Source organism: Thalassophryne amazonica, chromosome 3 (genome assembly GCF_902500255.1).
Source record: "Thalassophryne amazonica chromosome 3, fThaAma1.1, whole genome shotgun sequence".
Classification (NCBI taxonomy): Eukaryota; Metazoa; Chordata; class Actinopteri; order Batrachoidiformes; family Batrachoididae; genus Thalassophryne; species Thalassophryne amazonica.
This window is the reverse complement of record NC_047105.1, coordinates 135,188,839-135,212,435: the sequence shown is the minus strand read 5'-3', so window position 1 is coordinate 135,212,435 and position 23,597 is coordinate 135,188,839. Positions and strand designations below refer to the sequence as shown.

The 23,597-nt window shown below is 42.2% G+C and overlaps 1 protein-coding gene across 2 annotated transcripts in view; it reads left to right on the top strand.

Moving 5' to 3' along the window:
* shq1 (SHQ1, H/ACA ribonucleoprotein assembly factor) overlaps positions 1-23,597 on the top strand; it is a 143,075-nt gene that overhangs the window by 24,631 nt on the left and 94,847 nt on the right. For both annotated transcript variants that reach the window (XM_034167475.1, XM_034167476.1), the window contains exons 8-9: positions 7,541-7,698; positions 13,705-13,758. In XM_034167475.1, the coding sequence (XP_034023366.1) occupies positions 7,541-7,698; positions 13,705-13,758 (212 nt within the window). The remainder of the gene's footprint in view (positions 1-7,540; positions 7,699-13,704; positions 13,759-23,597) is intronic.

Here is a 23,597-nt window from a genome sequence, read left to right as displayed (position 1 = left end):
CAGCGCTTCACTGCATCTTGCCACAGAGGATGCGACTGATGCATTTGTGCGTCAGATTGCTGGCGCTCAGCTGCGTTCCACCTTTTACAGACTGCGATTTAGGTGTGTTCTGATTTGTTCTGATTGCTGTAGAGTTCCTTTTGGATCTGCTCTCCTTTTATTTCAGTCATTTTCAGGTGTGTTTTTCACAGGCCTGTTGGGATCAGGTCCAGGCAGATTGTGTGTGTGTGTGTTCCGCTTGGCTGTGCTGCAGCTGCCCTGCTGAGGGACTCAGGTAGCCTCCACAGAGCACTTAAACCTGATGTAATGCAGCAGGAATCTCTGTACCTGCAGAGCCAAGTTCCCTCTGCCGCCATAGACATCATTCTGTAGCTGTGTGTGTGTGTGTGTGTGTGTGTGTGTGTGTGTGTGTGTGTGTGTGTGTGTGTGTGTGTGTGTGATTCTACTCAGGGGCTGAGTGCAGGGACTCTCATCATGTAAAGAGAGGAATTGCTTTCAGCTGTTTTATAAGCCGCTGGAAGGGGAAAGACCTGTTCCACCATGTTCCAGGCTCCCTGCACCTGTAAATACTGACTGATGCAGAAATCCTAAGTTGGACTGAAGTCTCTCACTCCATTAGGTTTGCTGCAAATTCCCAAAGCAGCTATGTCTTTCAGGCAGCACTTAGCCAATTTGTGGAAATGATTTTCAAAGCATGGAGCCGGAGGTTTTGGGATTTTTTTTTATTTTTTTTTTTCTTTCAGGAGACGTGTGTTTTCTTACTGAACAGTGGCTCAGGTGTCAGTCACCTCTGATCTGACATTATTCATTATGCTCATTATAATATTAGCGTGCCTCACTACTTATGTTCTTTTATTCCTGTCTTGGTGCACAAACACCTCAGCACTTTACAGAACAGCAGTTTATTATCCAGCGGTTGAGAACTAAACTCTGATTTTTACATATTTATTTATATATTTTTTATGTTAAAGTGAATCAAAAATAATTACATGTTTCACTTCTTAAAATGAAGGTGCATTTACGCATAAGCAAGAAGCGTTATGAATGTCATTTTTCTGTCATTTGTGACACATTCCTGACATTCTTAACGTGACTTAACGCATCTGAATAGGTTTCTTAATAGTGCGTGTTGGTGCGTGATATTCTTGATATTCGTGGAACATGTTTTTGCCTGTCAAAAAATCTTCCACGAATGTCACACACCACCCTCAATTTGTGAAGGTTGCAACTGAGCATGTTGATCCGTCTTGATGAGTAGTGATCCTTAATAGAACGTGACATTTGTAGTGGTTCCTGTGGTGGTTCTTGGAGCCCAGACTGTCACGCGTTATTACAAAGTGACACGGAAACTGTCAAGTTTTCTGTCATGTGCGCACAATTAAACTCGGCTCCACAGCATTCAGTTTGATGCAGTATGCTGAAGAGGAACAGTGACGCGAAGTCAGCCAAGTGTCGTTCCATAGTTCCTGCTGAAACTCCTCAGGACGCTCCTGCAGGTGTTCCACCTGCTGTTGTAACCGATGAGCGGGAGAACAAGTCTGAGCCAGAGGAACCAGAGGAGCGAGAGGAGACTCGCATGCAGCCAGACATCTCTGCACATCCTCCAGTCCGGCGGAGGAAGAAGAGTGCACACAATTAAACCCTGCTGCACCGCATTCAGTTTGATTGCTGACACCAAGTCGGCTAAAAGTCTGATTTCAGTGCTCTTCAGCGCGCTCAGGCAGGTGTTCCACCTGCTGCATGTGCCTGAGGTTTGGGAAAACGCGCGAGATGAGAGCTGCATGAAGCCACAGATCTGGCTCTGTCCGTCTTCTCCTCCTCCTCTCTGCGCCACTCCATGGCACAGAGCCCAACTACGCATGCAGTCACAAAGTTCTTCTGAAACACTGGAGCGATCTGAATTCGGTTGGATGAATATGGGTGTGTGTGTGGAGACGATTCACCTCGTTCACAATGTGACAGAACTTAACGATGCGCTGTTACACGCAATAGCGCGGAACATTATTCTTGACCGTGAGTAAAGGTTCCTGATAATTCTCCAGCAACACGTGCCATTAATCGTAACGTGTGGTAACAGGTTGCAGCAGTTCCTGAGGACACCTGAGGCCTCTGCCCCGAATCATCACATTCGTGATCAGCGGCCAAGAATGTATACTTCGTAGCAAGAATGTATACTCCGCTATGTGTAAACGCAGCATTACTTTTTTGTTTAAACTTTTTTTTAAGCATCTATTTAGAAAAATGGGCTTTTGTTAGTTAAATCTCTCTCTCTCTCTCTCTCTCTCTCTCCCTCCCTCCCTCCCTCTCTCTGTCTGTGTATGAGTTACCTGTTTTGCACACACATAGGAAAGAATATTTTTAGCCATGTCATTTGTATATTTCATGTTACTTTAGTTAAGGTGTAGTAAGTTGCATTGTGTGTACGTTGTCGTCATTAATTTTCATGGTGCAATTTGTGACATTCATGAGACTCAAGTGAATGATAAAAAGGTGATAGTATGTTACATCACTGCAATGCTCTGGCGTGCCGTACACAGTAGGTACATTTTAATTGAAACAACACGCCCTTTAACGCACACATGTCACACGCTGACCCGTTCAGATTCTAAATAAGTGCACCCTAGCCAGCTGCTGCTGCATAATAAGTAAAGTGTGATGTTTGCTACCTCACCTGAGTACCATGTGAACTGTGAAAATAAGGGGTCCAGTGATCTAATATATAAGGCTGAACGTGTGTGTTCGCACACATATGCTTTCAACCTAAGGGCCCCAGTGACCTCCCCCTTGGTGTCCCTAGTTACCATAGCAAGTTTGGTGTCAGTTGCTTAATTACTGTGGCTGTGCACAGCGAACACAGACGCACGCAGTCAGCTTAAAAAAAAAAAAAAAAAAAATATATACCGTATTTTCCGGACTATAAGTCGCACCGGAGTATAAGTCGCACCAGCCACTTTATCCATTATAAAGAAAAATAAACCATAAATAAGTCGCACCGAAGTATAAGTCGCACCAGCCACTTTATCCATTATAAAGAAAAATAAGCCATAAATAAGGTCCACTGGACTATAAGTCCCATGGACATACAGGTATGTTAACATGAAAAGTTCAGATGATAATATTGTGACGGCTACCGTTTTCGGATGCATATTTCACCAGTCGCAACTTGTAATCTGCAGAGTATGATTTTCTTTTTGGTGGCATTTTTTCGGGCCTTCTCCGTTGTCTTGTTATGTTATCAGTAACGTTAAAATTTTTATTTTTCTATGGTAGTCAGAAGTCGCAGGAACAGTCACACAAGCCTCAAGTGCCCTCTCGTGAGCTGCATTTTACCTACGGATATGTTTGTATTTTGCGGACCACATTGCGAGCCGAACCATGCAGCGCCTACCTGCGCAGCTCATGACCTCCCAGCGGTGTCGATCCAGCTCCTTCCAAGTGCAGACGCTAATCCTCCGCCGTCGCTCAGTGCTCCCATGCAGCTCTCAGCGTCAACTCTGCTCACACTGATATCCAAGGGTTGAAGCTGTTTTGTTAGCCGTCCCGGAATAAACACCATGTTCGTCTGCTTCAAACGCTTTTCACAATCATCGACGCCAGCTCCTTCCAAGTGCACACGCTAATCCTCCGCCGTCGCTCACCCAATGCTCCCACGCAGCTCTCAGCGTCAACTTAAACACTCTGCTCACATTGATATCCAAGGGTTGAAGCTGTTCTGTTCGCCAAGCCGGAATAACAGCAAGCACCGAGTTCGTCAGCTTCACACGCTGTGGGTGAGGTGAGGAATACGCATCCAAAGTTCTGTTCTCTGATTGGTTATCGCGACCAGCGTGAACTATAGGATGGCCGTCATACTACAGTGCCCATGATGCATTGCATTTCCTTTTCCGGTGGCCATTTTAAAACATAGATCGACTCTGTCACGTAAAATTGTTTTGTTACAGTAAATTAATTGAGATCCTACCGGTATATTTTTCATTTATAAGTCGCACCGGAGTATAGGTCGCACCCCCAGCCAAAACATGTAAAAAAGTGCGACTTATAGTCCGAAAAATACGGTATATACACAACCCCTGGCAAAAATTATGGAATCACCGGGCTCGGAGGATGTTCATTCAGCTGTTTAATTTTGTAGAAAAAAAGCAGATCACAGACATGACACAAAACTAAAGTCATTTCAAATGGCAACTTTCTGGCTTTAAGAAACACTGTAAGAAATCAAGAAAAAAAGATTGTGGCAGTCAGTAACGGTTACTTTTTTAGACCAAGCAGAGGAAAAAAATACGGAATCACTCAATTCTGAGGAAAAAATTATGGAATCACCCTGTAAATTTTCATCCCCAAAACTAACACCTGCATCATATCAGATCTGCTCGTTAGTCTGCATCTAAAAAGGAGTGAACACACCTTGGAGAGCTGTTGCACCAAGTGGACTGACATGAATCATGGCTCCAACACGAGAGATGTCAATTGAAACAAAGGAGAGGATTATCAAACTCTTAAAAGAGGGTAAATCATCACGCAATGTTGCAAAAGATGTTGGTTGTTCACAGTCAGCTGTGTCTAAACTCTGGACCAAATACAAACAACATGGGAAGGTTGTTAAAGGCAAACATACTGGTAGACCAAGGAAGACATCAAAGCGTCAAGACAGAAAACTTAAAGCAATATGTCTGAAAAATCGAAAAATGTACAACAAAACAAATGAGGAACAAATAGGAGGAAACTGGAGTCAACGTCTGTGACCGAACTGTAAGAAACCGCCTAAAGGAAATGGGATTTACATACAGAAAAGCTAAACGAAAGCCATCATTAACACCTAAACAGAAAAAAACAAGGTTACAATGGGCTAAGGAAAAGCAATTGTGGCTCTGCTCCCCTCCACAGCATGTCTTTTTCCTGGTTCTCTCCCTCAGCCCCAACCAGTCCCAGCAGAAGACTGCCCCTCCCTGAGCCTGGTTCTGCTGGAGGTTTCTTCCTGTTAAAAGGGAGTTTTTCCTTCCCACTGTAGCCAAGTGCTTGCTCACAGGGGGTCGTTTTGACCGTTGGGGTTTTACATAATTATTGTATGGCCTTGCCTTACAATATAAAGCGCCTTGGGGCAACTGTTTGTTGTGATTTGGCGCTATATAAAAAAATTGATTGATTGATTGATTGACTGTGGATGACTGGATGAAAGTCATATTCAGTGATGAATCTCGAATCTGCATTGGGCAAGGTGATGATGCTGGAACTTTTGTTTGGTGCCTTTCCAGTGAGATTTATAAAGATGACTGCCTGAAGAGAACATGTAAATTTCCACAGTCATTGATGATATGGGGCTGCATGTCAGGTAAAGGCACTGGGGAGATGGCTGTCATTACATCATCAATAAATGCACACGTTTATGTTGATATTTTGGACAATTGAAAGGATGTTTGGGGATGATGAAATCATTTTTCAAGATGATAATGCATCTTGCCATAGAGCAAAAACTGCAAAAACATTCCTTGCAAAAAGACACATAGGGTCAATGTCATGGCATAGGGTCAATGTCAATGAGCAGATCTGATTTGATGCAGGTGTTAATTTGGGGGATGAAAATTTACAGGGTGATTCCATAATTTTTTCCTCAGAATTGAGTGATTCCATATTTTTTTCCTCTGCTTGGTCTAAAAAAGTAACCGTTACTGACTGCCACAATCTTTTTTTCTTGATTTCTTATAGTGTTTCTTAAAGCCAGAAAGTTTCCATTTGAAATGACTTTAGTTTTGTGTCATGTCTGTGATCTGCTTTTTTTCTACAAAATTAAACAACTGAATGAACATCCTCTGAGGCCGGTGATTCCATAATTTTTGCCAGGGGTTGTATATATGAGGTCTGTTAGAAAAGTATCGGACCTTTTTATTTTTTCAAAAACCATATGGATTTGAATCACGTGATTGCATCAGCCAAGCTTGACCCTTCGTGCGCATGCGTGAGTTTTTTCATGCCTGTCAGTTGCGTCATTCGCTTGTGGGCAGGCTTTGAGTGAGCACTGGTCCACCCCTCTCGTCGTTTTTTCATTGTCAGAAGAATGTCTGAAGGACTGCCATTTTGTTGCATTAAAACTTTTTCAGAAACTCTGCAAGACAACCAGCTGGAAACCATTTCAAAGATTCGGTTGGCTTTCGGTGAAAATTTTATGGGCTTCAGAGAGATTAAGCGTTGTTACTGCCGCTTTAAGGACGGCCCACAGCGCCAGAGGGCGCGCCGCGCTCCGAGCCGCGATTGAGAGGCTGAAAGGAGCTGATCACTTCCAAATTTAAGGCTCTGTTGTTGCAGGACGTCGTGTAACTAGCAGAGAAGTTTCATAAGAGGTCGGGATCAGCACTTTATCGGCACATTCCACTGTTAAAGGAGATTTTGTAATGAAAGACATGCGGACGGATTCGCGCATCGGGACGCAGCCGCTCATGGAGCTCGACATTCAACACCTCGTGTTGGAAGCCTCACAGGACAAGTTGGAACATGCCCAGCTGTTAAACAATTTCTCGGATACTCACTCAACTGAAAAGCGATCGAAAGCTGTCTGAATCTTACGAATGGTTTCCAACACGGAGGTGTTTTTTGTCCCGCTGCGTGATGAGCGGCTGCGTCCTGCTGTGGGCCGTCCTTAAAGCGGCAGTAACAATCCTTAATTTCTCTGAAACCCATAAAATTTTCACCAAAAGCCAACCGTATCTTCGAAATGGTTTCCAGCTGGTCGTCTGGCAGAGTTTCTGAAAAAATTTTAATGCAACAAAACGGCAGTCGTTCAAACATTCTTCTGACAATGAAAAAATGACGAGAGGGTGGACCAGTGCTCACACAAAGCCTGCCCACAGGCGAATGACGCAACCGACAGGCGTGAAAAAACTCACGCGTGCACACGAAGGTTCAAGCTTGGCTGATGCAATCGCACGTGATTCAAATCCATATGGTTTTTGCAAAAAATAAAAAGGTCCGATACTTTTCTAACAGACCTTGTGTGTGTATATGTGTATATATCTATATGTGTGTGTGTGTGTGTGTGTATATGTATATATGTGTATATGTATATATGTATATACGCACATTTTGAGCATACTGTGGATCTTTATCTTCTGGTACAGCTGATCCTTTTACTCTCATGGATTAACTTCATAAACTAATTTTGAGTTTTGTGGTGTATGAAGAGCTGTCATGCATCCATCTCTCTGTAAATGAAACAAGAAAAGAAATGAAGCTGAAAACATTAAATATCGTGGGTTTATGGAGGCTGCAGTGAAATAAGACAAAATAAATGTAAGAATCAGTTTTTTTTTTCCCCCACTTTTATTTTCATTTTCCTTGCCATACCAACTTTTTCTGATTTGCTATTGCACTTTTTTTTTTCTTCCGCTTTACTCTGTAAATGAAGCACCTGCACTCCTTACATTCATCACTGGTTGATTCCTGGGCAGCTCGCACAGCGCTCAGCAAAAAGCCAGAAGCTAAAGAATTAATTCAGTCAAGTCTTAAAAATGTCCAGTGAATTTAATGAAACATTTCTGTTCTGTTGTAGCTGCATCCTTCACCAGCGATGAGAAGGAACAGCTGAGGAAGTTCTGTAACCGCTCCTACCTACTGGACAAGACGTCGTGTTACCAAGTATGGCTCAGCCTCGTGGACATCCTGCTGGCTTATTCCTATGAAGCACGTTCTACAGAGGGCGAGCACCATGTAAGTGTGTGTGTGTGTGTGTGTGTGTGTGTGTGTGTGTGTGTGTGTGTGTGTGTGTGTGTGTGTGTGTGTGTGTGTGTGTGTGTGTGTGTGTGTGTGTGTGTGTGTGTGTGTGAGAGGGGTTAGCTCAGCTCTTATCACTGGAGGCAGGCACTCTATTGTCAAATCTCTCTGAGCCTCTTCTGTTTCGTCCCAGTTTGAAGAGATTACCAGTGGATCCAAGAGCGCAGTCCAGCTCATTCTGTCACTCCTCTGCTGCAGACAAAATCAGCCAGGCTGGTTTTAGTGCCACAGGTGGTTTATAGAATGAATGAGGCAAAAATAGACTATACATACACAATATGACAGAATGTTCAGCCCATACTGAATCTCAGAAGTCAGCTCTCGACCTTTTAATGTGCATCTGGATTATAATTACCTGAAGAGAGTCCAGAACAAATCTGAACTTTTTTTGCTCTCCTTGTTTTACAGACAAAAATTGTATGAACAGACACTTGTTCACTGATCCACCGTTTCTTCTTCTAAGTCTGAAGTAATACTTAGATTTAAAAAAAAATCTATTTAAAAGGTCCATGCATCACTGTGATGCAAGTAATTTCTTTTAACTCCACATCAGAAATCATTACTTTGACTTCTCTTTCATTCAGACAATCCTATTGTGTGGCAAGTAGGAAAAGAAGACATCAGTGTTGCCACAGTTACTTTTAAAAAGTAATCCAATTACTGATTACTCCTTGAAAAAGTAACTTAGTTACTTTACAGATTACTCAGTAATTAACTGAGTAAGTAACTGAGTAATTGTGAGTGTCACATGGTTTTCCGAAATCCACTCGTAGGGCAGATTTGCCTCACGTGAAAAGCCAAAGATCGTTTTCAGGAGTGATATGTTACTAGTTGGCCCGTTTGAATAGCCCCCTGGAGGCTCCAATGAGTACATACTATTAGTACATACTCAGTGTGCCCTGCGCCATTACGCACAGCGATCAGTGAAAGCAGGAGCAGACCAAGAGCTTCTGATGACAATCTATCCATCCATCCATCCATTTTCTTCCGCTTTATCCGGAGTCGGGTCGCAGGGGCAGCAGCTCAAGCAAAGCTGCCCAGACCTCCCGATCCACACACACCTCCCCCAGCTCCTCCGGGGGAACCCCAAGGCGTTCCCAAACCAGCCGAGAGATATAGTCCCTCCAGCGTGTCCTGGGTCTTTCCCGGGGCCTCCTCCCAATGGGACGTGCCCGGAACACCTCTCCAGCGAGGCGTCCAGGGGGCATCCGGAAAAGATGCCCGAGCCACCTCAACTGACTCCTTTCGACGTGGAGAAGCAGCGGCTCGACTCCGAGCTCCTCCCGAGTGAGATTATCATCAGGAGCTCGGTCTGATGACAATCTCGCGTGCTCAAACAAAGCGTGTGTAACTATCAGGATTGCTCCACTAGTTTGCATGTGAATGTTACTGGATAACTCTGTTGCTTTCTCTGCATAAACACTGTTTACCATATCAATGGACAACAAAACACATAGACCATTTTGTATATATTGTTCAAAATGTGCATTTGTGTTTATTGTTTGAACCTTTTTGTTGTACAGACTTTCACACAAGACCTCAAATTACCTTTATAAAGTGTCAAAACAGTTATTATAGTTTGCTGTGCGTTTGAATAAATGTGTGTGGAAAATTATTTTTCACTTTATTTTTTCCTTGCCTGTTTTTGATTGTAAACCTTTATTTAACTTATAAAACACAACAAAAACACATATATTCTGAAAGCACAGGTTGTCCTTAAAAAAAAAAAAAAAAAGAGACATAAAACTTGATTGTGGGATGCAGGCAGAGCTGTTAACAGAAATAATAAAACCCTTATGCCAGGCGAGTGAACTGTCCAAAAAATGCCCTCGGACCCCAGAGGGTTAAAACAAAAAAACCTTTTATTTTTCATGGGTCAGTTATTTTTCAGCTATGTAAAGTCCAGTGAAAGGTCTCATTTGTCCAGTGATGTAATTTTTCTTTAGATTTAGCTGACGCCGCCAGTGAATGACAGAGGAGCGCGCACACACACACGATAAATCCAAATGGATGAGCGGGAAAAATTAACCATTTTATATGATCTCGTTTTGTCTGCTTCCTCTCTCTCTGTGCAAAAAACAGTGAGGACATATGACTGCAAACTGCTCAAAATCCAGCATTTATGTCAAAAATGTGGCAGATCTCTGTGGAAATGTGACGTTATCTGTAGTGCACAAATTCTACGTGAGATAACAACATGCACACGGGCTGCTGAAGCAGTTACAAAGAAAGGTGTTTTTGCATCACCTCTGTGGATTGGACGTGTTTTAAGCCACACGACAGGCTCATAACTGTCACCGTCCAGTGTAAAGGGGGCCTTAGTCATTAATCCATATAATCTGGTACTACATATTAAATCTGTCCGGATTCAGCACTTCTCAAAAACTGAGTGACCATACAAGAAGCAGAGCAGTGAGCGGAGCCACCAAAACTCCTACACATCTGATGGATTTGTAGACTTCTGTCCATGTGACTCGATAACATGCATAATAGTGGAGCAGATAAGTATGACTTTTGGCCACAATTGTTCAGTTGGTGATATTTGGCATGAATGTCCTTAATAAATCAGTGTTTGAGGAAAAAAGTGCTGGCCACTTGAAAATCCAATATGGCGGACAGGTCGGGGTCAATGAAGAATTACACAGGGGTCAAATTTAAAAATGGTCCAATCATATTGAAAAGTATAACACATTATTTGTCTGATCATAACGATTCCGACAAGGTATAGTTTGGACTTTGTATGACTGAATGTTATGGGGTAAAAACAGCAAAAAGGATGACAAAGGTCAGTTTCAGTTTGTACAGGGGTCAAAAGTTAAAGTTGCTCCAATTTTTGAAAAATGTGATGAGAGTTAATAGGGTTTTAAAAAGTAATAGTTTGTATTATGTGTCATGCTCGGTTGTATGTCACATGCCATAGTATACAAATAATGAATGTTTGAGTTCAATGGTATGAATATTTCATGAGGTGAAAGCTGGAACATACCATTCAACGAGGCTTAGCCTTGTTGAATGGTATGTTCCAGCTTTCACTGAATTAAATATTCGTACCATTGAAAGAATATAAAAACATTATTTGTTTTATATACTTGCTAAAATAGATCATTGTCATTTGATATTTTATTATTTTATAAACAGGAAAGGGACTTACATTTTGGTGTTCCACTGCTGCTAAAGTCCAAATTGTGACGTGTAGTTCGGTGATACTGTGCACTGACTTCAGACTTCCATTAAAAAAAAAGACTTTGTGTAGTTCCTCAGTCCAGCCAAAAATCACATCAGTTTTTCATCTGAACAGCTCTTCATGCATCCAGATGGCTTACAGCGGAGTGGATTTTGTGTGTGTGTATGTGTTACAAGAATTAACACTGTCAGTTAGCTCATTCAAATCGTTGTCTCGCTTGTGTCATTATCCCGCACTTGTGCACGCACTCACACAACCAGGTCGGCGCTTGTGCGCGTATGCACTACAAAAAAGACTATTCATCCTCAGTGCAGCGGAAAAAAAATCACGTCAGAAATTAGTCCAGCTTTTCATTCTGATTTCCTGCTAGCAGCCTCCAGACAGCGCAGTGGATTTGTTTTGTGTGTGTGCGCGTGCGTGCTTGTGCCCGCGCATGTGCCTTATATCTACTCAGTGTGAATGCTTTTAAGGGCCCCTTCACACAACACGATTGAAGCCAACTAGCGCATGAAGAAGGAATTGCATGCCATTCATGATAAATCGCTTTTAACGCCTTGTACACCTGTCGCTATTCACGCACACCAGCGGCCAGAAGACAGTGTGCCCTATGAGAGCCCATTCGATCCCTCTCGTGGCAGGTGGTGTCAGCCAAATTCTAGGTGACACTTAGAAAATGTGTGGCCATTCATGCTGTTAGCACGAAAATAGTGAGCAGACGACCACTTTCGAGCTGGATGTGAAATTTGTCTAAGTACCCCTACAAGTGTGGTGTTGCATAGCAACACACGTAGCATGCCAGTGTGTCAACTCAACCTCAACATGTGGCGTGTGTGTGTATCGCGCATGTATTGTGCCCCCCCAACACGTGCCATGCGTGTGTTTCACAACCCCTCCCCCACCGCCCGCTGATATGTATATACAGACGAGGGGACTGGCCAGCCACATCTGAGCGCACACAGTACTGACAGCTGCAAATGATGGCTCAGTGCACACGACGTATCACATTAAAAACACAGAGACCACAGCCAGGCCAGGTATATAAATAAGTACTACAATAACTACATACACAGTTACATAACAAAAAAAAAAATTTGATCACAGAAACAGAGAGTGACACACTGGTCTGTGTGCTGAACGGACAGGGGGCATGGCCGCCAACAGCAGCAGCTGTTGAGATATGTGGTTCTGGATGTAACAACTGGGGAATACGTACCGTGTTTTGAAGGACATGGCCTTAAACTGTCCACCATGACGTGCATGCGTCTGCTTGCTGTACTCACGTGGAAATACATAAAACCATATATAGCTTTTGCAACGGGCTGCATAGCACAAACATTGACAGGCTGTGCTAGGTGAAACGGACTGTCAGATCATGTGAACAGCGGGCGAAGTCACGTCACCTAGGTGAGCTCTGTTCCACATGACGCGGTGTCTGTCCCGTGCCACGCCGCCCACAGGGCACGCATGTCGGGCACGACTGGACATGCCAGGCCAGCAGATGTGGACATAAGAGCGCACTGCTGCATTCATGTCATTTCATGACTGTACGTCTCTGACCATGGGTCATCTACAGAGGAACAGACGGTTCATACTTGTATTGTCCTTGCGATAAGAGGGATTCAATAAATTGCAGTGTGTTTTTTTTTTATCGTGTGTGGTTTTTATTTTTCTCCACAACAGCAGCATGATGTGTTGCAACACGTTCCAGCTGCTCACACTGTGTTTGTGCACATTCACAACTGTGCACGAAACCGTCGGCAGTGTATCGTGCACGCCTGTCCAACTGTGCATCCCTCCTGACAGTAGGTGGAATGTTTCGTGGTTCCCCATGAAACATTCCACGAAACGGTTTTTGGTTTGCAGATTTTATTCCCGCTTCTGTGTCTTTCGTGTTATGTGTGAAGGGATCCTAATATTTTGAAACAGTTGGAACTGTGTGAATGATCATGTGAGGACTTTAGCTTTAGCTGCTGGGTAGCACTCTATGCATTATTTCAGTCTCTGAGGCTGAGAGCAGCACAGCACCGTGTCTTAAAAACACACAAACACACTGCTTCACTTTAAATACGCATTAAATCTGTTTCATATAATCAGTGCGGAACCTCTTTGTCTTAAAAGGCTTTATTTTACTCTGTGTACTGCTTCTGCTGCTGCTACAGAACTCTGTATCGTCTTCTCTGTTTTTCATGGGAGCGTTCCAACGCAACCTACAGGTCTGGCATATACAGTATTTCCAGAGTCCCGGAGCTGACATGGAACCCTATTAACCGGTTCAGGAACAGTATTTCTTTGTCAGTTTTGGAGTGGAACCCAAAACTGGACTGGAAATGTACAAATACCGTTTCTGTTCAGAACAAATCAGTTGGGAAGAAATTCTGGTTCAAAGCCCTGCTGATAATTTCATTTTCCTGGTAAAGACCTCCTGCTGCTGACTGTTTATTTTTAAGCACATTCAGCTGAGTTTGTGTCAGTACGAACCTGTGCGGGTTTCATTCATTGCATTACACAGATTAAGCAGAACACAAACACAGGTTTTGATCTGATGCAGTTCTGAAAACTGATCAACAGCTGGCCCTTTTCTTTTCTGTGCACATGCCAGTTTGTTTTGCCCAGTAACATCTCGTGATGCACACGTTCACGTTTCCCATGCTTTTGTCTCATTGGGACAGAATGTTCTGTGAGTTCTGGTCACACTTCATGTCTTGGTTTCTCAGTCTGATAACTGTGGCGATGATGTGTTGTCATCTTGTTGCCTGCAGGTGGAGTCAGCATGGACTCTCAGAAAACTCAGTGGCACTCTCTGCTGGCTGGAGGTAAGAAATGTGCCATGCAAGTGAATATATTCAGGAAAAAATTATTCACACATGTAATTTTTGGTTTATTTTAAAAATGCACCATAGAATTTAGTTTTTTGTTGGTTATTCTGTGGTCATGTGTAGTATATTTCACCACAGCTATCAGACTTTAAAGGTATTACAATATTGTGGTTTATCAGCTCAGATTTGTTTTTTTATGTTTTGTGTTTATTTTTACTGAGTTAAAAATAGTTCCTGACTGATGAACCCTACACTGCGTGAGTGAGTCTCCGTGGTTTCAACAATACAAGTAAAAAATTCCTTTGTTCATTGGGTAGCTCAGCTCTTCCTTCTTGTCCTTGTGCATTTGCTTGACTCTGATTCAAGGAGTTAATGGAAGGGCACCACCAGGAGTCGAGCCTGCAGTTTTATTTGACCCGTTATGAGAAACCTCACCCGACCCTAATTTTGTGTCATGATGACTTGATTTTAAAGTGATGACTGTGTTCATTTTGATGTAGTTGCAGTAAATCTCACACTGATTAAAACAAATGCAGCTGCTCCATGCTGTAGCATTGCCTGGATCCCCTCCCGGTAATTTTATGTGGTGAGCGAACTTGAAGACTGAGACTGACAGGACACGGATTTCAAAAACCAGATGTTGTATTGAAAGATGCCTCCAGCGCTAGGGTCTTGCAGCAAGCACCCCCTCTACGTTAAATGGACTGCATTTATATAGCACTTTTCCATCTGCATCAGACCCTCAGAGTGCTTTACACCTCCCCACGTTGCAGACAAGAGGCCCGACATAGCACACCACCTACCTTTTTAAGCCTGTGCTCGACCGACCCCCAGGTGGGCGGGCCTTGCCTTATTGTATGGATCAGTACAGTTGTGTAATTGGATGTAAAGTGTTAAATTTGACATTTGTATGTGGGTGACATGCTGGCATTGTTTATCTGAATGGTATGTGTTATATCGAAACTTTGTGCTGCCTGTGTCTTGTGTCAGTGTGATAAGCAAAGAACAGAATATTTCATGATGCTTGTTGTCTCAGGCGGAGATATGAAGACCATAGTTTTATCAGTTATGTATGCTGTGTCATCAAGTGGTCTGAGGACAAGCGTCATGGAACATTCTGTCCAACAATGCTCACACAGTATGTTTAAAAAAAAAAAAGGCTTCCTGAGAGGCGAGCTCCCACTGTGGTGCGCTCACACAGCCTGTACTGCCTTGTGCTTTACACAAACAAGCAGGCTCAGCACTTACGAATCCAACCACAAAAAAAATCTGTTAACGTCAAGGATAAAGTATCTGTCATCTCTTTGCTGTGTAGCCATGAGCACAGTGAACTGAGTATCGTGCTCCAAGCTTGATCAGACCTGCTGATCTGAATGAATTTTGATCAGTGGATAGGATGAATATATTTATCCAGAAAGGTTTACAAATCAGATTATTCTTATCACCTTTTCGTGAGTGAAGTTCAGTCCTTGAGATCTACCTGTGTTCCTGGATAGCCGCCTCTGTGCTCCATCTCGCTGGCTTCCTTTCCATCTTCGGCTTCGCAGGCTTTATTTGTTCTGCGTCTTTAAGCACACAGTCATTTTCACACCATGATCCAACTTTTATCTTTGTGCTCATCCGTTGACTGCAAAAGGCCATACAATAATTACGTAAAAACCCCAAAGGTCAAAACGAACCCCTGTGAGCAAGCACTTGGCGACAGTGGGAAGGAAAAACTCCCTTTTAACAGGAAGAAACCTCCAGCAGAACCAGGCTCAGGGAGGGGCAGTCTTCTGCTGGGACTGGTTGGGGCTGAGGGAGAGAACCAGGAAAAAGACATGCTGTGGAGGGGAGCAGAGATCAATCACTAATGATTAAATGTAGAGTGGTGCATACAGAGCAAAAAGAGAAAGAAACACTCAGTGCATTATGGGAACCCCCCAGCAGGCTAAGTCTATAGCAGCATAACTAAGGGATGGTTCAGGGTCACCTGATCCAGCCCTAACTATAAGCTTTAGCAAAAAGGAAAGTTTTAAGCCTAATCTTAGAAGTAGAGAGGGTGTCTGTCTCCCTGATCCGAATTGGGAGCTGGTTCCACAGGAGAGGAGCCTGAAAGCTGAAGGCTCTGCCTCCCATTCTACTCTTACAAACCCTAGGAACTACAAGTAAGCCTGCAGTCTGAGAGCGAAGCGCTCTATTGGGGTGATATGGTACTATGAGGTCCCTAAGATAATAAGGGACCTGATTATTCAAAACCTTATAAGTAAGAAGAAGAATTTTAAATTCTATTCTAGAATTAACAGGAAGCCAATGAAGAGAGGCCAATATGGGTGAGATATGCTCTCTCCTTCTAGTCTCCGTCAGTACTCTAGCTGCAGCATTTTGAATTAACTGAAGGCTTTTCAGGGAACTTTTAGGACAACCTGATAATAATGAATTACAATAGTCCAGCCTAGAGGAAATAAATGCATGAATTAGTTTTTCAGCATCACTCTGAGACAAGACCTTTCTAATTTTAGAGATATTGTGTAAATGCAAAAAAGCAGTCCTACATATTTGTTTAATATGCGCTTTGAATGACATATCCTGATCAAAAATGACTCCAATATTTCTCACAGTATTACTAGAGGTCAGGGTAATGCCATCCAGAGTAAGGATCTGGTTAGACACCATGTTTCTAAGATTTGTGGGGCCAAGTACAATAACTTCAGTTTTATCTAAGTTTAAAAGCAGGAAATTAGAGGTCATCCATATCCTTATGTCTGTAAGACAATCCTGCAGTTTAGCTAATTGGTGTGTGTCCTCTGGCTTCATGGATAGATAAAGCTGGGTATCATCTGCGTAACAATGAAAATTTAAGCAATGCCGTCTAATACTGCCTAAGGGAAGCATGTATAAAGTGAATAAAATTGGTCCTAGCACAGAACCTTGTGGAACTCCATAATTAACCTTAGTCTGTGAAGAAGATTCCCCATTTACATGAACAAATTGTAATCTATTAGATAAATATGATTCAAACCACCGCAGCACAGTGCCTTTAATACCTATGGCATGCTCTAATCTCTGTAATAAAATTTTATGGTCAACAGTATCAAAAGCAGCACTGAGGTCTAACAGAACAAGCACAGAGATGAGTCCACTGTCTGAGGCCATAAGAAGATCATTTGTAACCTTCACTAATGCTGTTTCTGTACTATGATGAATTCTAAAACCTGACTGAAACTCTTCAAATAGACCATTCCTCTGCAGATGATCAGTTAGCTGTTTTACAACTACCCTTTGAAGAATTTTTGAGAGAAAAGGAAGGTTGGAGATTGGCCTATAATTAGCTAAGATAGTGAAGTGATGGCTTTTTAAGTAATGGTTTAATTACTGCCACCTTAAAAGCCTGTGGTACATAGCCAACTAATAAAGATAGATTGATCATATTTAAGATTGAAGCATTAAATAATGGTAGGGCTTCCTTGAGCAGCCTGGTAGGAATGAGGTCCAATAGACATGTTGATGGTTTGGATGAAGTAACTAATGAAAATAACTCAGACAGAACAATCTGAGAGAAAGAGTCTAACCAAATACCGGCATCACTGAAAGCAGCCAAAGATAATGATACGTCTTTGGGATGGTTATGAGTAATTTTTTCTCTAATAGTTAAAATTTTATTAGCAAAGAAAGTCATGAAGTCATTACTAGTTAAAGTTAAAGGAATACTCTGCTCAATAGAGCTCTGACTCTTTGTCAGCCTGGCTACAGTGCTGAAAAGAAACCTGGGGTTGTTCTTATTTTCTTCAGTTAGTGATGAGTAGTAAGATGTCCTAGCTTTACGGAAGGCTTTTTTATAGAGCAACAGACTCTTTTTCCAGGCTAAGTGAAGATCTTCTAAATTAGTGAGACGCCATTTCCTCTCCAACTTACGGGTTATCTGCTTTAAGCTGCGAGTTTGTGAGTTATACCACGGAGTCAGGCACTTCTGATTTAAAGCTCTCTTTTTCAGAGGAGCTACAGCATCCAAAGTTGTCTTCAATGAGGATGTAAAACTATTGACGAGATACTCTATCTCACTTACAGAGTTTAGGTAGCTACTCTGCACTGTGTTGGTATATGGCATTAGGGAACATAAAGAAGGAAACATATCCTTAAACCTAGTTACAGCGCTTTCTGAAAGACTTCTAGTGTAATGAAACTTATTCTCCACTGCTGGGTAGTCCATCAGAGTAAATGTAAATGTTATTAAGAAATGATCAGACAGAAGGGAGTTTTCAGGGAATACTGTTAAGTCTTCAATTTCCATACCATAAGTCATTACAAGATCTAAGATATGATTAAAGTGGTGGGTGGACTCATTTACATTTTGAGCAAAGCCAATTGAGTCTAATAATAGATTAAATGCAGTGTTGAGGCTGTCATTCTCAGCATCTGTGTAGATGTTAAAATCGCCCACTATAATTATCTTATCTGAGCTAAGCACTAAGTCAGATAAAAGTTCTGAAAATTCACAGAGAAACTCACAGTAACGACCAGGAGGACGATAGATAACAACAAATAAAACTGGTTTTTGGGACTTCCAATTTGGATAGACAAGACTAAGAGTCAAGCTTTCAAATGAATTAAAGCTCTGTCTGGGTTTTTGATTAATTAATAAGCTGGAATGGAAGATTGCTGCTAATCCTCCGCCTCTGCCCGTGCTACGAGCATTCTGGCAGTTAGTGTGACTCAGGGGTGTTGACTCATTTAAACTAACATATTCATCCTGCTGTAACCAGGTTTCTGTAAGGCAGAATAAATCAATATGTTGATCAGTTATTATATCATTTACTAACAGGGACTTAGAAGAGAGAGACCTAATGTTTAATAGACCACATTTAACTGTTTTAGTCTGTGGTGCAGTTGAAGGTGCTATATTATTTTTTCTTTTTGAATTTTTATGCTTAAATAGATTTTTGCTGGTTATTGGTGGTCTGGGAGCAGGCATCATCTCTATGGGGATGGGGTAATGAGGGGATGGCAGGGGGAGAGAAGCTGCAGAGGTGTGTAAGACTACAACTCTGCTTCCTGGTCCCAACCCTGGATAGTCACGATTTGGAGGATTTAAGAAAATTGGCCAGATTTCTAGAAATGAGAGCTGCTCCATCCAAAGTGGGATGGATGCCGTCTCTCCTAACAAGACCAGGTTTTCCCCAGAAGCTTTGCCAATTATGGTAAATATGGGCATGTTTCTCCTACTATGGTGTTGGGCCTATATATCGCATACCAGGTATCATGGATCAGTTTGGATATGTCAAAATACTTGAAGAGGTCATGTTGCCTTATGCTGGAGAGGACATGCCCTTGAAATGGGTGTTTCAACAAGACAATGACCCCAAGCACACTAGTAACCGAGTAAAATCTTGGTTCCAAACCAACAAAATTAATGCCTCGTAGATGTGAAGAAATCATGAAAAACTGTGGTTATACAACTAAATACTAGTTTAGTGATTCACAGGATTGCTAAAAAGCAGTTTGAACATAATAGTTTTGAGTTTGTAGCGTCAGCAGCAGATGCTACTTATTGTGAACACTCTTCTGAATCTACTGGTACCTTGTTTCCCATGTAACAGTAAGAAATATACTCAAAACCTGGATTAATCTTTTTAGTCAAATAGCACTATTATTCTGAACACTACTGTACATTGTATAATGACAAAGTGATTCTGATTCAGATTAATCCGCTACAAAATAATGATTTTACATACAGCATCTGGTGTCTGTCTGTGTGTCGCCCACTCAAGAAGTCAGTTATCACCCTCAACCTAGTGCTGTGAATACTCAATTTCAGTTTCAATTTAATTAGCTTATAATGCGCCAAATCACAGCAAAAGCCGTCTCAAGGCACCTTACATAAAACAATTCAACATAAAATTTTAATAAATAATTAAAAATGAATTAAAAAAACATTCAAATACATAAATATAAACAGAAGGAAAAGAATAAAACAGATAAAAAATTAAAACTATTCATAGGAAAGAGAATAAAAATAGGTTTTCAGTCTTGATTTAAAAATGTCCACGGACTCTGACTGCCTCACAGTCGCAGGAGGCAGTCAGAGTCAATACTCAATGAATGCAAGTGTGAATATTAGCAGTGAAGCTGCCCTGACACTTGCACTACTTTGATCCGTGCACTTGCACACACACTTCATCGTGACGATCCCACCCGCTGTGTTCCCAGCTGGATGCCGTGCTTTGTTCCACTGGATGCCACATGTGTGCTGGATGCTGCATATATAAAATAATTATTTCATAGTGGATTATTCATTTCCTGTCAGAGTTGGCTGTTGAAAACGCCTCTAATTGCTTCACAGTGGACCTCTCCAGTCCAGCTTTTCTTTCTCTCTCGCATGCACACGCTTAATGTGGTGGAGAAAGCATTTGGAACCGTCTAAAAAGGTAATTATGTAATGCTTATATTGTAATGGCTTGGTAAAACAGTAGCATGTTCATTCCTTTTTGTGAGCAGCTGTAAAGGTATGTTTATAATAGATTTAACATCTCGTTCAGATGAGATGCACTCTGATGCAGTGCGATGACGCAATCACTCGCACTCAGATGCTGTTTTTGGTCTGTTTGCGCAATGTTCACTTGAAGTTCACGTCATTAATGTGTGATGGAGATTTTGAACACTTCAAAATTTTCTTTATGCACATGCGCGAAGCTACACACAGTTTACAACGTGTTTGAGATGAGTTTACTCTCGTGTACGGCAGAGTGCATAAAAGTGTGTGGATCAAAGTCGTGCAAGTATCGGGGCCCTGACTCTTTCCCACCCGTGTTAATTTTTATACAGTGTTTCATTTAGTATCATCGCAAGTTTGTGCTTGGTGTTACAACTGCTGTGCCCCTCTACCGATCAGAGCCACCACCTATTTTCTAACAGTGTGGCAAGCGGCATGGAGCAAAAATAGAAAGAGGCTGTTAGGCATTTATTTTGACATTGTACCAGCAACATTAAATAATTAGGACGTTTCAGTGGAATTTCTATGAATGGCTAAGATGTCAGAGATGAAAAACATAATTTTTAAAAACTGTTTCAGCGATTGGGGAAAAAAAAAAAAATGTACAAGTACTATCTGTTGGTAAGTAGTAAATGTTCTGATCAGTACTTTTCCGAACCCGAACACTCGCAACAAAACCCACAGAGAGTCCTGTGACCCACCAGATCATTATTAAAAAGTTAATCAAAAATATTAAAACCTGTTGGTTTAGATGGTAAGTCTGTGTATTTACAGTGAGGAAAATAAGTATTTGAACACCCTGCGATTTTGCAAGTTCTCCAACTTAGAAATCATGGAGGGGTCTGAAATTTTTATCTTAGGTGCATGTGAGAGACATAATCGAAAAAAAAAAATCCGGAAATCGCAGTGTATGATTTTTTTATTTTTTTTTTTTGTTAATAATTTATTTGTATGTTACTGGGGCAAATAAGTATTTGAACACCTGTGAAAATCAATGTTAATATTTGGTACAGTAGCCTTTGTTTGCAATTACAGAGGTCAAACGTTTCCTGTAGTTTCTCACCAGGTTTGCACACACTGCAGCAGGGATTTTGGTCCACTCCTCCATACAGATCTTCTCTAGATCTTTCAGGAGTTTCAGCTCCCTCCAAAGATTTTCTATTGAGTTCAGGTCTGGAGACTGGCCAGGCCACTCCAGGACCTTGAAATGCTTCTTATGGAGCCCCTCCGTAGTTGCCCTGGCTGTGTGTTTGGGGTCATTGTCATGTTGGAAGACCCAGCCATGACCCATCTTCAGTGCTCTTACTGAGGGAAGGAGGTTGTTTGCCAAAATTTCACAATACATGACCCCATCCATCCTCCCTTCAATACGGTGCAGTTGTCCTGTCCCCTTTGCAGAAGAGCACCCCTAGAGTATGATGTTTCGACCCCCATGCTTCACGGTTGGGATGGTTTTCTTGGGGTTGTTCTCATCCTCTGGTAAGTGGAGTTGATTTCAAAAAGCTCTATTCTGGTCTCATCTGACCACATGACCTTCTCCCATGCCTCCTCTGGATCATCCAGATGGTCACTGGTGAACTTCAAACGGGTCTGGACATGTGCTGGCTTGAACAGGGGGACCTTGCTGCCCTGCAGGATTTTAAACCATGACAGCATCATGTGTTACTAATGTAATCTTTGTGACTGTGGTCCCAGCTCTCTTCAGGTCATTGACCAGGTCCTCCCGTGTAGTTCTGAGCTTTCTCAGAATCATCCTTACCTCACAAAGTGAGATCTTGCATGGAATCCCAGCCCGAGGGAGATTGACAGTCATCTTGTGTTTCTTCCACTTTCTAATAAATAATCATAACAGTTGTTGTCTTCTACCAAGCTTCTTCCCTGTTGTCCTGTAGTCCATCCCAGCCTTCTGCAGGTCTACAGTTTTGTTCCTGGTGTCTTTAGACAGCTCTTTGGTCTTGGCTATGGTGGACAGGTTGGAGTGTGATTGATTGTGTGTGAACAGGTGTCTTTTATACAGGTAACAAGTTCAAACAGGTGCAGTTAATACAAGTATAGAGTGCAGAATAAGAGGGCTTCTTAAAGAAAAATTAACAGGTCTGTGAGAGCCAGAATTCTTGCTGGTTGGTAAGGGTTCAGACACTTATTTGCAGCAGTAACATAGAAATAAATTATAAAAAAAAAAATCATACATTGTGATTTCAGGATTATTTTTTTTTAATATTACGAGGTTTGTCCGTAAAGTATAGGTCCTTTTTATTTTTTTCAAAAACTATATGGATTTCATTCATATGTTTTTACGTCAGACATGCTTGAACCCTCGTGCGCATGCGTGAGTTTTTCCACGCCTGTCGGTGACGTCATTCGCCTGTGAGCACTCCTTGTGGGAGGAGTCGTCCAGCCCCTCATCGGAATTCCTTTGTCTGAGAAGTTGCTGAGAGACTGGTGCTTTGTTTGATCAAAATTTTTTCTAAACCTGTGAGACACATCGAAGTGGACATGGTTCGAAAAATTAAGCTGGTTTTCAGTGAAAATTTTAACAGCTGATGAGAGATTTTGAGGTGATTCTGTCGCTTTAAGGACTTTTCACGGTGCGAGACGTCGCGCAGCGCTCTCAGGCAGCGTCATCAGCCTGTTTCAAGCTTAAAACCTCCACATTTCAGGCTCTGTTGATCCAGGACGTCATGAGAGAACAGAGAAGTTTCAGAAGTCGGTTTCAGCATTTTATCCGGATATTCCACTGTTAAAGGAGATTTTTTTAATGAAAGACGTGCGGGCGGATTGCAGCGTCGGCTCGCAGCCGCCGCGACGCTCCGTCACAGGAAAAACACCTCTGCTGGAAGCCTTAAGGACAAGTTGGAACATCTCCAGCTGATAAACAATTTCTCATATACTCACTCCACTGAAAGCTATCAAAAGCCAACTGGATTTTAACAAATGGTTATCAACACGGAGGTGTTTTTCCTGTGCCGCCGCGCCGCGTCGGCTGCGTCCCGACGCGCAGACCCGTCCGCACGTCTTTCATTAAAAAAATCTCCTTTAACAGTGGAATATCCGCATAAAATGCTGAAACCGACTTCTTCTGAAACGTCTGTTCTCTCACGACGTCCTGGATCAATAGAGCCTGAAATGTGGAGGTTTTAAGCTTGAAACAGGCTGATGACACTGCCTGAGAGCGCTGCGCGACGTCTCGCACTGTGAAAAGTCCTTAAAGCGACAGAATCACCTCAAAATCTCTCATCAGCTGTTAAAATTTTCACTGAAAACCAGCTTAATTTTTCGAACCATGTCCACTTCGATGTGTCTCACAGCTTTAGAAAAAATTTTGATCAAACAAAGCGCCAGTCTCTCAGCAACTTCTCAGACAAAG